This window comes from Pogonomyrmex barbatus, unplaced genomic scaffold, assembly GCF_055798465.1.
Source record: "Pogonomyrmex barbatus isolate J1 unplaced genomic scaffold, ASM5579846v1 scaffold17, whole genome shotgun sequence".
Lineage (NCBI taxonomy): Eukaryota > Metazoa > Arthropoda > Insecta > Hymenoptera > Formicidae > Pogonomyrmex > Pogonomyrmex barbatus.
The window spans coordinates 6,281,602-6,294,430 of NW_028297113.1; the positions used below are offsets into that span (position 1 = coordinate 6,281,602).

General features: G+C 39.2%; 1 protein-coding gene across 1 annotated transcript in view; it reads left to right on the forward strand.

Annotated features, from left to right (window-relative positions):
- LOC105432163 (uncharacterized) overlaps nt 1-8,296 on the forward strand; it is a 138,310-nt gene extending 130,014 nt beyond the window's left edge. The window contains exon 14 of the mRNA XM_089074443.1: nt 3,200-8,296. Within this exon, the coding sequence (XP_088930569.1) occupies nt 3,200-3,291 (92 nt within the window). The 3' untranslated portion in view covers nt 3,292-8,296. The remainder of the gene's footprint in view (nt 1-3,199) is intronic.
- Nucleotides 8,297-12,829: the final 4,533 nt, after the last annotated feature.

Genomic DNA, 12,829 nt, shown 5'->3' on the forward strand with positions numbered 1-12,829 from the left:
CCGCGAGAGAGAAAAATAATAACTTGGGTGTCAACGAGATTCCACGAAGAACAGATTTATGACGTCGGTTTATGACGCGTGAGAGGAAAAAAAGAAGAAAGAAGGACAGCGTCGCGACGCCGGCAACGAATTAATCATGTCATTCCTCGAAATTTGACAGCTCGACCGGAAAAGCCGGGCCATTGTCATAATGCGATAATCGGCGAGGGGATCAGGATCAGAATTTATCTCCTGCTGCTCCATAGTTTTCCTCCATAGTTTTCTTTTATAATTTCAATTTTAATCTTAAAATTTTATCCTTATCTTAAACTTTTCAAAAATTTATTATTGTATTTCGGAATATGTAGGAATATATATGTAGGAATATGTTCCCAATGTCAAGAAGCGCAATAACAATTTATCTTATTATCTTTCTTCGAAAGATCCGAAAGAGAGCTATTTTTATTGAATTATCTTATCATTAGGAATGTAAGGCGATAAATAATTTTCTACGTCGTTGTGAGTAAGAGTCTTGACCGATTCCTAGAAAAAAAAATTCTGTATCGGCAGACATGGAAGAATCATCTTGCATCGTCTGTGACGACGATGATTTGTCTCCGACGTCATGTTAAACGTCATAGAAAGCGACGTGAGGATCGCGTTTTTCTTCCGTTGATGATATTTCTCGAGTAAATCTGTCAAACTGTTGATGATAATGTAACTTCTCGCAAAGAACCAAGTAAATGTTGTATGTTATGAAAAAAGACGATTATGACATATTATGATAAATTGTCAGGGACACGACGTGACATTTGGTTTCGAGGAAACAAAGTAGAATTTGTGATCGATCAGGAAATAGGAGGAAAATGAGTCAGAATCAAGTCCGAGTCTTCTGACATTTCCAGATCTTTGATGTCCGATCGAAGTTGGAGGTAGGAATAGATTGCTCTGAGAAGCCCTTTGTCTCGCAGTTAATGAGCAGGTTCGGTGATTTCAGGCACGTGTATCGATTTCCAGATACAGCCACGAAATTGCTTTGTAGCAGCAATTGTAGAATTCCTCGATCCATTATTTGAAAGATATAACGAGACACAGGCTTGTTATTGGGATCCACTTTTTGTTGAGATGAAAATACACAGATGAAAATATCTTAATTACTACTAATCTTTCAAGTAACACGATTTATTAATTTTTATTACGAACGTTTTTCGAAGATAATTTTACCGTGTATATTTGGATAATTGATAATTATGATTTTTTTTTTTATGCTAGAAGCAGCTTTGGCAAAACTGCATTTGAACCATAATTTTTAAATAACAACTATTTGAAAATAATGAAAGAGCACTCTAAAATATTAATCAGAAGTGTTAGATATAGTTTTATTATTTTTCAAGAGACACAACAACGATATATAAATGATGTATAAATTATTTTGAATACAATTTAATGAAAGAAAAAAGTTTTTAATTAATGTTTCCGAAGCAACAGCTGAAAATAGACTTGATAATAGACGAATAAAAATTATAATCCAGCTGGTATAAGAAAATCTTATCTCTCTGGCAAGAGAGATCAATTAGAAGAAATTCTTTCATCGAATCGGCTGGTCAAATTAACGATATTTAGATATCAAGTATATTATGAAATTTTTAGATAAATAGGTAAACAACATCCAACAAGCATTATCTCTGATTCATGCGTAACTTAGAACACTCACTCAACTTTAAATCGCCTTCATTTAAAAACTTATTGTTTGAAATTTGAGCAGGACAAAACATTTTTTTTTTGGCACAGAGAATTATCCCATGAATTCTGAGACATTCTACATGAGTACGTACATAGTATATAGTTACATAATTACATTAATCAATTACATTAATGATGATTAATGAAAGAACGTCACGAGCGATGAAAAAGCAAAAGGGATATGGGGGTCGTCGATGTAACGTGATATCTCAAAATCAATATTTATCGTCTAAGGACAGAGTCTAAAGACTCTGTATGTAACGTTTTATGACTTCCGCCTGATGGTTAACACGTCGGCAAAATTGATTGTCAGCCGTGTAAAACCGTGTTTCCAACGGATCCGGCAACGGTAACGAAACCGCAATGCAGCGCAGCTTGTGTGCGATACTTCCAGGCGAACGTATGACCTGCGGCTCGCGAATGCGATCGGTCGGAAACCGATCGAGTGGCAAATCCACACTCGCTCGCCGCATCCGATTTCCGGTTTGTTACTTTGTACGCGCGTCGGTCATGATGATCGAGTCTGGTAATTCTATCCGAAACTGATACTCTCTCTCTCTCTCTCTCTCTCTCTCTCTCTCTCTCTCTCTCTCTCTCTCTCTCTCTCTCTCTCTCTCTCTCTCTCTTCTTCTTCTTTTTTCACTTCAAAATCTTAGTGCGCGCGACACGAGCCGTGTACCGCGCGATAAATCGCGAAATTTCAAAAAGATTTCGCAGCAAACGATTCGTTTATCATATCAGTAGGATTCATCTCAACGGGAGTAGTTTCCGATAAGCAAATATCATATTCGACTTTCTGTGTAATATTTGTGTGAAACTAAACAGGCAAGTTGTTGGGGAATGAAACTTGATACGTTTATTGAGTATCAATAAACTTACTTGTTGAATATATCTTCTTTTTCACTCAATTTCATTCAATTTCATTCAATTCAAATAAATATTATATTTAAAAATGATGATGAAATTTATAAAGATATTCAATTTTTTTTTTCAAGCTGTGTTTTCTAGAAAAATTAATATTTAGAAGATCGATACGTATATAAAAATCAGTTTCCTCATTAAAATAAATTACCGTACTTTTTGAATAATCGAAATAAATTACAGCGTAAATTCGCTATTAAGTTCAAACTTAAAAAAAAATTGTTATTTACTTTGATTTTTTTTTTTCTTGAAAAATTATATTTCTTAAGAACAGAGCGTTTTATTACAGAAGGTTATATTTTCATCATATTGTTCTCGATCGCGTCTATTCACGCAAATTTTTTTTGTTTTTATATAACGTAGACGATGTGAATGACTTTATAAGTATTTAAATCTGTAATATTTCATTTGAAAAAGAGTAAAAGTGTGGTGGATGCGGTCTGTGGGTTTTCATAAATCACACACGACTCACTCGGTCATTCGAATAACGTCGCGAGTGAGAAACTCGGCAGCGGTAAATGTTGACGTGGCCGCGTGGCGTTTTTTCTGCTTTCAGGATGCGCGGATGGCGGCGATGCGCCGAAGAAGAAGGGTTTCTTCAAGGGCTTCTGGAAGCGTTCGCGCCACTACTCGCTGGAGAACCAATAGCCCAGGTGCGCGAGGGTGACGAATCACCACCATCATCAGCGGTACAGGCAGACGCGGCAGCAACGGCAGCGGAGCATCGCAGCCACCACGACCCTCGCAAGCAACCCCTGCTGCTGTATCGTCCAGTAACCCCGATTTACATCGCGTATATCGACCGCGACTCTACCCTCCCATCTCCCTGACCGACGTCCCTCCGCTCGCGACGGTGCACCTTCGCTTTTCTCTCGCGTGCATGCGGAATTGGCGCGCGTTCCACCCCTCGAGGTCCGATCAACTGCGTTAGCATGATTCTTGCATCATCCGTGAACCAAAATAATATTTTATATATGATTTTATAACTTTTTTGGAAATTTTTCACACACACACACACACACACACACACACACACACACCAATGTAGTATAAATTTGCAAAAGATTATTCTTTGCATTATGTCTCTTACGTTATGTGTCTTTAAAAAAAAAAAGAAAAAACAATGAACTCCAGATTTGTTATGTGTACATAGATTACGATGGCATAATTGATTTCTTTTTGTCCGTCCTTAATGCAGTATTAAAATGCAATCTATACTCCTTTTGTTCCTTTCAGAACAAGGTCAACCGGCACGATTTTTCAGGTTCGCCGCAGCAGGATGAGTCTTTGCGTGTTATTCGGTTCCCATTCGATTCAATTTTTTTTCCAAAAAAAAAAAAAAAAAAAAAATTGTCAAGTACTTGGTTTTACACGTCACACGTGTCGGATAAATTCATCGATCGTTGATCGACCGTGAGGAACTTCCGAGGAAGAAATTCTCCGCTAATTTTCTGAAAAGTTCAGTGTTTTTACGCGGCTAGCCTTACTCATTGTCGTTAATCAGATCGACAATTTGCGCGCGACATCGGGGAATCCCGATTACTTTCGCGGAAGGAAACGGTCTGTGGCTGGAACGAGAGTCGTCTCGTATCGAAACGCTTCTTCACGCTGTCTTCGTCACGCTGTCTGTCACGCCGCATTGGTTTTCCACGCCACGTATTGTCACGCGCCTAAAGATATTTCGCGAATCGTGCGTACGGACGACGTAGTATCGACGGGTTTTTCGCCAATCGATAAGTTCATTCCACTAAATCCACAATCCTTTGGATTGCATTACTCGTTACGACAACCGCGCGATTAATTTCTAAGAAAGAATTTCCGAGTCTCGAAACTTTTGATAAGCGGGATAATTTTTATCATTACCGTTTTTGATACTGACAACAATTTCGAACATTTTTTTTTATCGCAGGCGCGATCCGGATGAAAAACCTTCTTGTCACGCATCGTATTTTATTTGGCGATTGGTGAGCTCGCGTCGTTTTTACAATCCGAATCTTTTCACCACCCTCCTTTTGTAATCGAGAACACGCACTCCCCCCTCCCCCGCGTTTGTAGAGACGAAACGAGAGAAATAGAATAATAAACAATAAACGATTAAATATAGAGAGTATAATTCGAATATACTCGACTCGTATGCGTGCGTGCGTGCGTGCGTGCGTGCGTGTGTGCGTGTGCTTGCGTGTATGATAAGAGCGAGAGTGTAGGATAAGAAGGAAATAAGAGCGGAATACGGGCGCGAATGCGACGAGAATATAAAAGAGGATGTCGTATCGCGCATTATTATTGACACGATTGTAAGTTCATAGAATCATTAACACGTTGTAATGTTATTATTAATGGGACGACGACACGCGCGCAGACCGCGACGTACACGTAATAGTTACACACACACACACACACACACGCGCGCGCGCGCGCGCGCGCGCGCACACACACACACACACACACACACACACACACAGACACACACAGATATACATACCCACACTGGAAAACACGCGTTAATGCTAAGGAAAAGTAATATTATTGATTAACATTATTGCCGATAATATATGATTAACTGCGGTTATAGCTGGTAATATAACGAAGGAACCCGATGGTAATGATGATAACTACGATCGTATGTATTTAATAGAGTTTTTAAGTCAATGTGTCGCATTCATCACCTCGGATACCTGAAAGAGACGACGGCCGACCGACAATCGGTCGGCCGAATGCCAAAGATTCGGTTCCGTTGGTGCGTCGAGCTCGGGAGGAACTCGAGGCGAGAAGAAACCATTCGGCGAAACTCCCCCCCCCCTCCCCTCCTTTCGCAATCGCAGCGTGTCCTTTCGTTATATATTTGTAAAATATTTCCCGTCGGTTTCATATTCCTCCGCGATCACGATCGCGACGTTCATATATCGAAACGCGATGGCGAAAAGGAGAGAACTGCGTTTATCTTTTCTTTGAAATTTACATTTTGTTATCAAATGCGAAAGGAAGATCTACCGTTTCTTCTTTTTTGAAAAATAATAATATCTGGATGTAGGAGTAATCATCAATGGAATGAAATCTCAGAGGCAAAAGGATATATATATATATATATATATATATATATATATATATATATATTAATTGCCGTGAGAAAGTTTCAGCGTCAGATTTCGCGCGCTAGGAAGGATGATGCTGGGGATATGCACGTTTTTTCCAAGCTTACTTTTTTTGCGAAGGATCTCGTCGGGGTCGTATCTTCTTGCCTCTGACATCCTCGATCACTCGTTAAATATTAGACAAATTGACAGACGCTTGAGAAATATAATTTATCTTACTATAAAGGTGTTCCACTTTATTATTTTCCGTGTTATCTCTCCGGAGTTCGTTAAACCGTTAAACGACAGACGACCTTCGCGACTTGCAAACGGGCGGAGGTCGTTCTCAGGAATCTCATTTTTATGCAGAATGCGACAAACAGACGAGCGACGTTCGTTCTCTGTTTTCCGAAGAGAGGAGGTGGTGTTTTCGCGCGGCGTTTTCCGTCGTGGACGGAATCACGGGCACATCGCAGAATTTAAATTAGCAGCAGGATGTACTACGCGCCACAGGTTTTCCCGATCGGCAAAGGACAATGGGCATTCACGGAGCATCTGTCACAGGGGCAAGGTACAAGTGTTAACCTAACACTTTGTCGCTCGTTCGTCGACGATTACCGATAAGTCGCTTTAAAGGTAATCTAGATAAGCGTACACTGCGAAACGTTAACGCCATTATTACCGCGTTAGAACCGCAGATAGAACGAATTAGAGCAAATGAAATCAAGGTCGAATTAAATTAAAGCTGGGGAGGGAGGGGGGGGGAGGGGCAATGAGATGAGCACACCTTACGATTCGAGAAGCAGGATGTGAATATCAGAATTAAAGACAGAACTGATCGAATGAAAGTCAGATGAATCTCAATTCGCTAATTCGAATACCAGAGTTTCACAGTGGTTAAAAATAAACACACGTAAAAAAATACACGATAAAAAGGATGACACGCTAAAGGAAGGCGTCCTAATTTTCCGAGAGCTTTTTTTAAGTGTGTATCTTAATGTATATTTTAGCTACCACTCCCAGGAATTGCGGAATTGCGGAACAACGAGGAAACGAGGTAAATCCTCGAAGTTACCGCGTTTCTGCGGGATTCCAGTTTATCTTTCGCTTGTTCGAGATTTTCGTCTGCTGGAAAGCTGGAAAGAGGACAGTCCGACACTAATAACGTAACATGTCGTACGTAATAGAATCACTGCGGAAAACTCGTCGCGCCGCGTGCATTCCCCCCCCCCCCCCCCTCCCTACCGCTCGAAGATCCGGTGTCATCTGCGAGACGCCGTTTGGCCGCCGAGTGACCTTCATCGAGGTCACGACTAACCAATCGGCAAGATCATGCCCGCGATGTGATTCTCAACAAAATGACCGTCTAAAGTATTTCGATAGCAGGTTGCTACGTGAAACGCGATCCGTGAAGGGCGAAATGACAATCGCAAAACGACTCTGAAATAATTTTAATAAATCATCGGGTAAAATGCGCGTCATCAGCTTGATCAGCGTTATTATCTTTTATTCTTCCGAACTTGCGCGTTTATTTCGAAGTAAAATTCTTCTTGTATTTCGTGCCACGAGGCGCGAAAGGACCTCGGGGAGATTGCAATCCTCGCCGGTGCGACCGACGAGGGGACACACGTCTGCCGGATAACAAGCGAATTGCGATGCGATGACTAATGTCGCCGTAGCGACGTAGCAAAATATAGCCATTTCGCCTTCACTTAGAGATTCTCGCGTCGAGCCAGGACGGCCAGGTTCGTCACGACGGTCGTCATCCTCCTCGTCGTTATTTCACATCACGTCACGTCACGTCACGACGGCGAGCCCGGAAGCGCCAATCGTTCGCAACGAAGAAGCTACCTTTGCTGCAGACGTGGAATCAACGGGCGGAATTTTCGCGCGGACAAAAAAATACAGTGGAATTAAAAGGTTAAAATCCTCCGAGAGAAGGGGGAAGGATTAGAAAGGAAGAAGGATTTGGAATACAAAAGAGAAGTGGTAGCTAAGCACCGAATGCCTTATACGCGAGGATCTATCGCGCCGACACCATCCCGAAGGCGGCTTCCCCATCGAATAACGATATCGATCCATGGAAACACTTCATATATTGATTATAAAAGTATAAAGTGCACATGTTCCAACATTTTTTATCTTAATTTTTGTAAATTTTTATATATATAAATAATAATTGATTTAAATTGATTATTCGCGAAAAAAAGGATTTTGTTGTCGTAATAAAATTAATAAAATTACAGCTACAGCTAAAATATTCGATATAAAATTTATGTTACCATAACTGATTATTTGACAGCAAAATCCGTCTTGTTAAATAAATTTGTCTGCAAAAAGTACAAATTTATTTGCCGAGCAAATACATTTCGCAGAATTCGTTTATAACAAAATTGCTTTCAAATATGATTAATGAATATTCAACAGGAATTTTTAATGAATTTTCTTTGTTCTGTGTATAACTATATTCGTTACGAATAAAATAAGATAAAACGCACTGTGTCAGCAAATCTCTTTTTTTCCACGGTCGTAACAGTCTTTTAACAGAATGATCTAGTAAAAAAAAAAAAAAAAAAAAAAAACTGGTGGAGAGATCGATATCCTATTCGTTTAAAGTGCGATCTGTATACGATCTGAAAACAATGCAATATGTATATTTTTCTTCAGAACGTCGACGCGTTAACAGCGTCGGAATGCGAGAATCCTGTACGATATACCTGCATGTTGCAAAGTGACTCCAATTTGTGCGTGTCCGCTACATCCGGCGTAAAACGATGCCGAAAATACTTCGGCAATCCTCAACGAGACTCACAGCATGGTATCGAGCGAGAAAATCTTTCTGAAAATCAATCATGGTTCCGCGTACCACGTGTTCACAGGAAGAAGAAATATATATATCTCGCGAAATGATGCAACTGCACGATTTATACAAATTGCACAAATTGCCTTTACCAAGGTGAATTAACTTTAATTTTGGTTTAATTTATCTTTTATTTTTCTCTTTTGTTCTAAGAACTGGGAAAAAAGATAAAAAGGTAAATTGAAGCGAGATCGAAGTTAATCTACTTTCGCAAGAAAATGGATATATGCGGCCTGGGGAAACCTTCGCGCGTCCTCGTTACGTTATATAAATTTTCAGATTCGAAAAACACACTCCCACCAACCACCAATCAGACACATACATACACACATATGCGCGCGCGATCAGGATAAGGAAATTTATAAATATATATTGTATCATACGTGCTCTCTCGCAACCTTATCTCGCCTATCTAGATTACGATGTAACTCTGTGTAAAATTACATACGTACGTATGACACGCATCTATCGCTATATTGTTTATCTACGATGTTACGATCGATGTAACCGGATGCTCTTCCTCTCGCCGGCGTCAAACCGTCAGAAATAAAATTCCGTCAGTGAGAAAGGGATACTCGCAGATCAGACACTTTCGAGAAGGAACACCCTATGCCAAAATTCCAATTCTACAAAAAACACTCGATGGTACCAAAAAGTGTTTCATTTTACAATAATAACTAAAAAAACCTTCAGAGATGTTTGCGAAAAAATCGATTTTCATATTTTGTTTAAGTAAAACAAGAACTTTTAGAATGAGCGCTTCGACCGTAAAGCGAGAAAGGATTAATTAATATTTAATAAAGCAAATAACATTTCACAAGTTGTAGAATTACGTCAAAAAGAGAATCCGGATGGGTCGAGGTAGGAAAGTAATTAATAATCGAATATGCGTTGTTCGTAAAACTCTGACTCGGATGTCGAGAAACTAGTACAAAATCGATAGCTTTACTATTTCGAGGGGATATGCGACTCTCGCGATGCGAAAAATCTCGGATGTGCTGAATCCGGCGAGATCGAGCGCCCGGTGCATCGACACCAACACCGACGAATACTGCCCCCGAATAAATTTGTAAGCCGAATGTTATTGGAATTGTCCTGTCTCCGTGAGAGAGAGAGGATATAGAAATATATCGACATTTTTAGATTAATCACATGTGTATTCATTTGCACTCGACTCGATGACGAATCACGGTGTTGTTGCCAATAAATTTATTACGACCGGATTTATACATTTATTCCTGATATTTTACGTTCGTACTTTGACGTTTGACAACCGACATATTTATTACCAAGTATTATTATAAAAAAAAAGAAAATCACATGGGAAATTCCTGAATTAACAAATGCCATAGCCCGCTAATTTTGGACAAATTTTAATTAACAAATTTTATTATTAAGTCAAATTTCAAGATCGAAATTTCGAAAAGTCGTTTATCTGCGATTTCAAGTAATATAAAGAAAGATTCTTATTTTCTATTTGATTACATAAATTTCCTATTAAATAGAATTGTAAATTTCAATTTTCAGAGTAAACAGAAATTTTTATGCTCATACATTTCCTATCTTAAAATGTCACATACGAGCGGACATGTGTTATACATCATAGAAATGTTAAAAATCAATTGATCAATATTGATATCAAGAAAAATAAAAAAATATGTAATAAACGTTGACTAATCAGGCTCTTTCTTGAGCCATCAAAAATTTTTAATCCATGTTATAATCCATAGAAATGTCTTCTATTAAATTGATACAGAATAAAATCTCTTTTATGTTCCGATTAAATTTCTCATTTTTTTTTTTTGTATATATGTCACGCATAAATTTCGATACTTACGGCTGTTTGTATAACAAGGTTCGCGATTTGCAAGAAAAAATACGAAAATACGAAAATATTCAAATGACTCGATATTTTTGAGCAAGACTCGATGATAAAGCGTGCCACAGTGTGTTGAAGCTCAAAGGCGAACACTTCGAGCACTTCTTTTAATCTTCTATAACTCAGAATCCATGGTTATTACAACACATGTTCATATAACGTTTTTACTCGTTTTACCGTGTATTACAATTCACCTCTCAAAGTATCGCCATGTATTTATGAAACGTCCTGTATAAAGCGACGATGCTAAATAGAAAGAAAACGACACAGCCGCAGGCTATTTATAATGCCTTGGTGAAATGCCGTTTTGCGCGGAAATGCGGCAGTCTTTCGCGGAAATACCCACCGCGGTTTCCGTCGATAGAACGATAGTAGACCTATATTTTTAAAAAGTTGGAGAAAATACACTCATTCCTCTCAAAAGTACATTCGTCGGTTTCCTCGAGATGTTATATTCCTCCTATGATTTAAGTAACTATGCACAATTAAAGATTACAATTTTCATTTCAGTGGAAATGATAGAAAATATTTCACATGTTCATTTCCATCGAGGCAAAAATTTAAAACGACGCAAAGGTAAAATGTTTTCGAGTAATTTTAAAAAGAAAAGTGAAATGCCATACCTACCTTAATTGCGTTTCGTCGAGAACACGGTCGCATTTCGCTTTGGATTTTGTTAGCAACTCGCTGGAACGCTCGCATTTAGACGCAAACACCAAACGTCTTAAAATTTTCTCTCTCTCTCTCTCTCTCTTTTCTTTTATACCACTTTATACAAATTTATTACTCTCTTAAACACAATTTCGCTTTGTTCGATTGTGGCTCTCGTCATCGTCGATGCAAAGGATCTTAAGAGGAAATGTCTCAACTTTACAAAAGTTACATCTAATTGTCCGGCGTATATATGCTCGTTGATCCCTCTCATCGATCCTTTTCTTTTCTCTTTTATTATATCCCTCTTCCCGCGCCTCCCTTTCGACGTCCTTTCCTCCCGCTGGATAACGCGTCGAATTTCGGCTCCGAGGCGAAAAAGCATACAGAAACAAGACACGCTCTCCTTACTTACTCGTACAGAAGTCGTAAAACTACGTTGTGTAAAATTTTTACAATAATACGTTGTTACGAATAACTTTAATATAGCTATTTTTATGGTATGAGATCAATATCGGCAATCTTTATTGGATCATTTTTTTCTTCGAGGGAACTTGAAAAACAAGTGTATTGATAAAATGCGCGAAGAATAAATATATTTTTGTTTCACGTTTCCATTTTGCTGAAAAGATCATTTATATCAGCTTATCGAAGTTCACTAAAAATAAAGCATTCTTGCATCACTCCAATTTTTCTGGGAAAAAAAAAAAAAAAAAAAAAAAAAACAGATCGTTTGAAATCGGCCAAGAGACGATCGACGTCGAGAGGAAAGGAATATGTCAAGCCTACACGAAACGCAGAAGTGGAGCCGCGGAAGAGCGAGATTAGATACCAAACGTGCCTGGACAAACGTCTAGAAGTCACTCTGCCTTCTTTTTTTTTTTCTCTTTTTTATTACAATTATTACTTCAATGTTTATTCCTTCTTTTGTTATCAATAAAAATCGTTACATAGTAGTTTGGGCCGCTGCTTGGCGTCAGACGAATCGACAAGCATCCAATTATAGTAGTAATAGTAGCAGTAGTAGTAATAGTAGTAGTAATAATTGGTAGCGGTATCGTGTATATGTGTGTGTGTGTGTGTGTGTGTGTAGCCTGTCTGAATGTGTGTACGTGTACGTGTGTCCGTGCATCGATAAATACGCGCGCCGACGCGAAATTTCAAGTACACGGGCAGAAATTCGCAGGTACACCATCGTTAAATTAAAACGACTCAGCCTCATAATCGAACGTGGACGAAGTGAGAAGATCCTCTTCTTCCTCCTGTCTCTTTCCTTCTCCTTTATCTCTTCCCTCTCCTCCCTCTTCCTCCTCCATTCTCCGAAAATGAGTCTCTCGGCGAGACGGTCTCGCGCGGCATTAAAGCATACATATTTCGCTCTGCTCGTTGTTTTCCCGACTAACCGGGAAGCCGGAAACCGATCTAAGAGGATGCGGAGGCAGGACACGAAAAGAGATAAGATGATGCGACCACGCGCGAGGCGGACATCAAAGTGAGTAAATGAAGATAAGGGGCAACAAGCGAAATAAGAGCGCCGATTAAAATCAGGTCTTGTTCTTGTTTAGCTAATCGCTAATCGAGTATCACGAGCGCGAAAATGTTATCCAATGCTGCTTCAGTCATTGGTAGATACAAATCAGAGAAGCTCCCGTTAATTTGGGCCTTCATCTCCCCTGTCGACGCAGTAGAAAAATCCCCCCTCTCCCTTCCTCTCTCTCTCTCTCT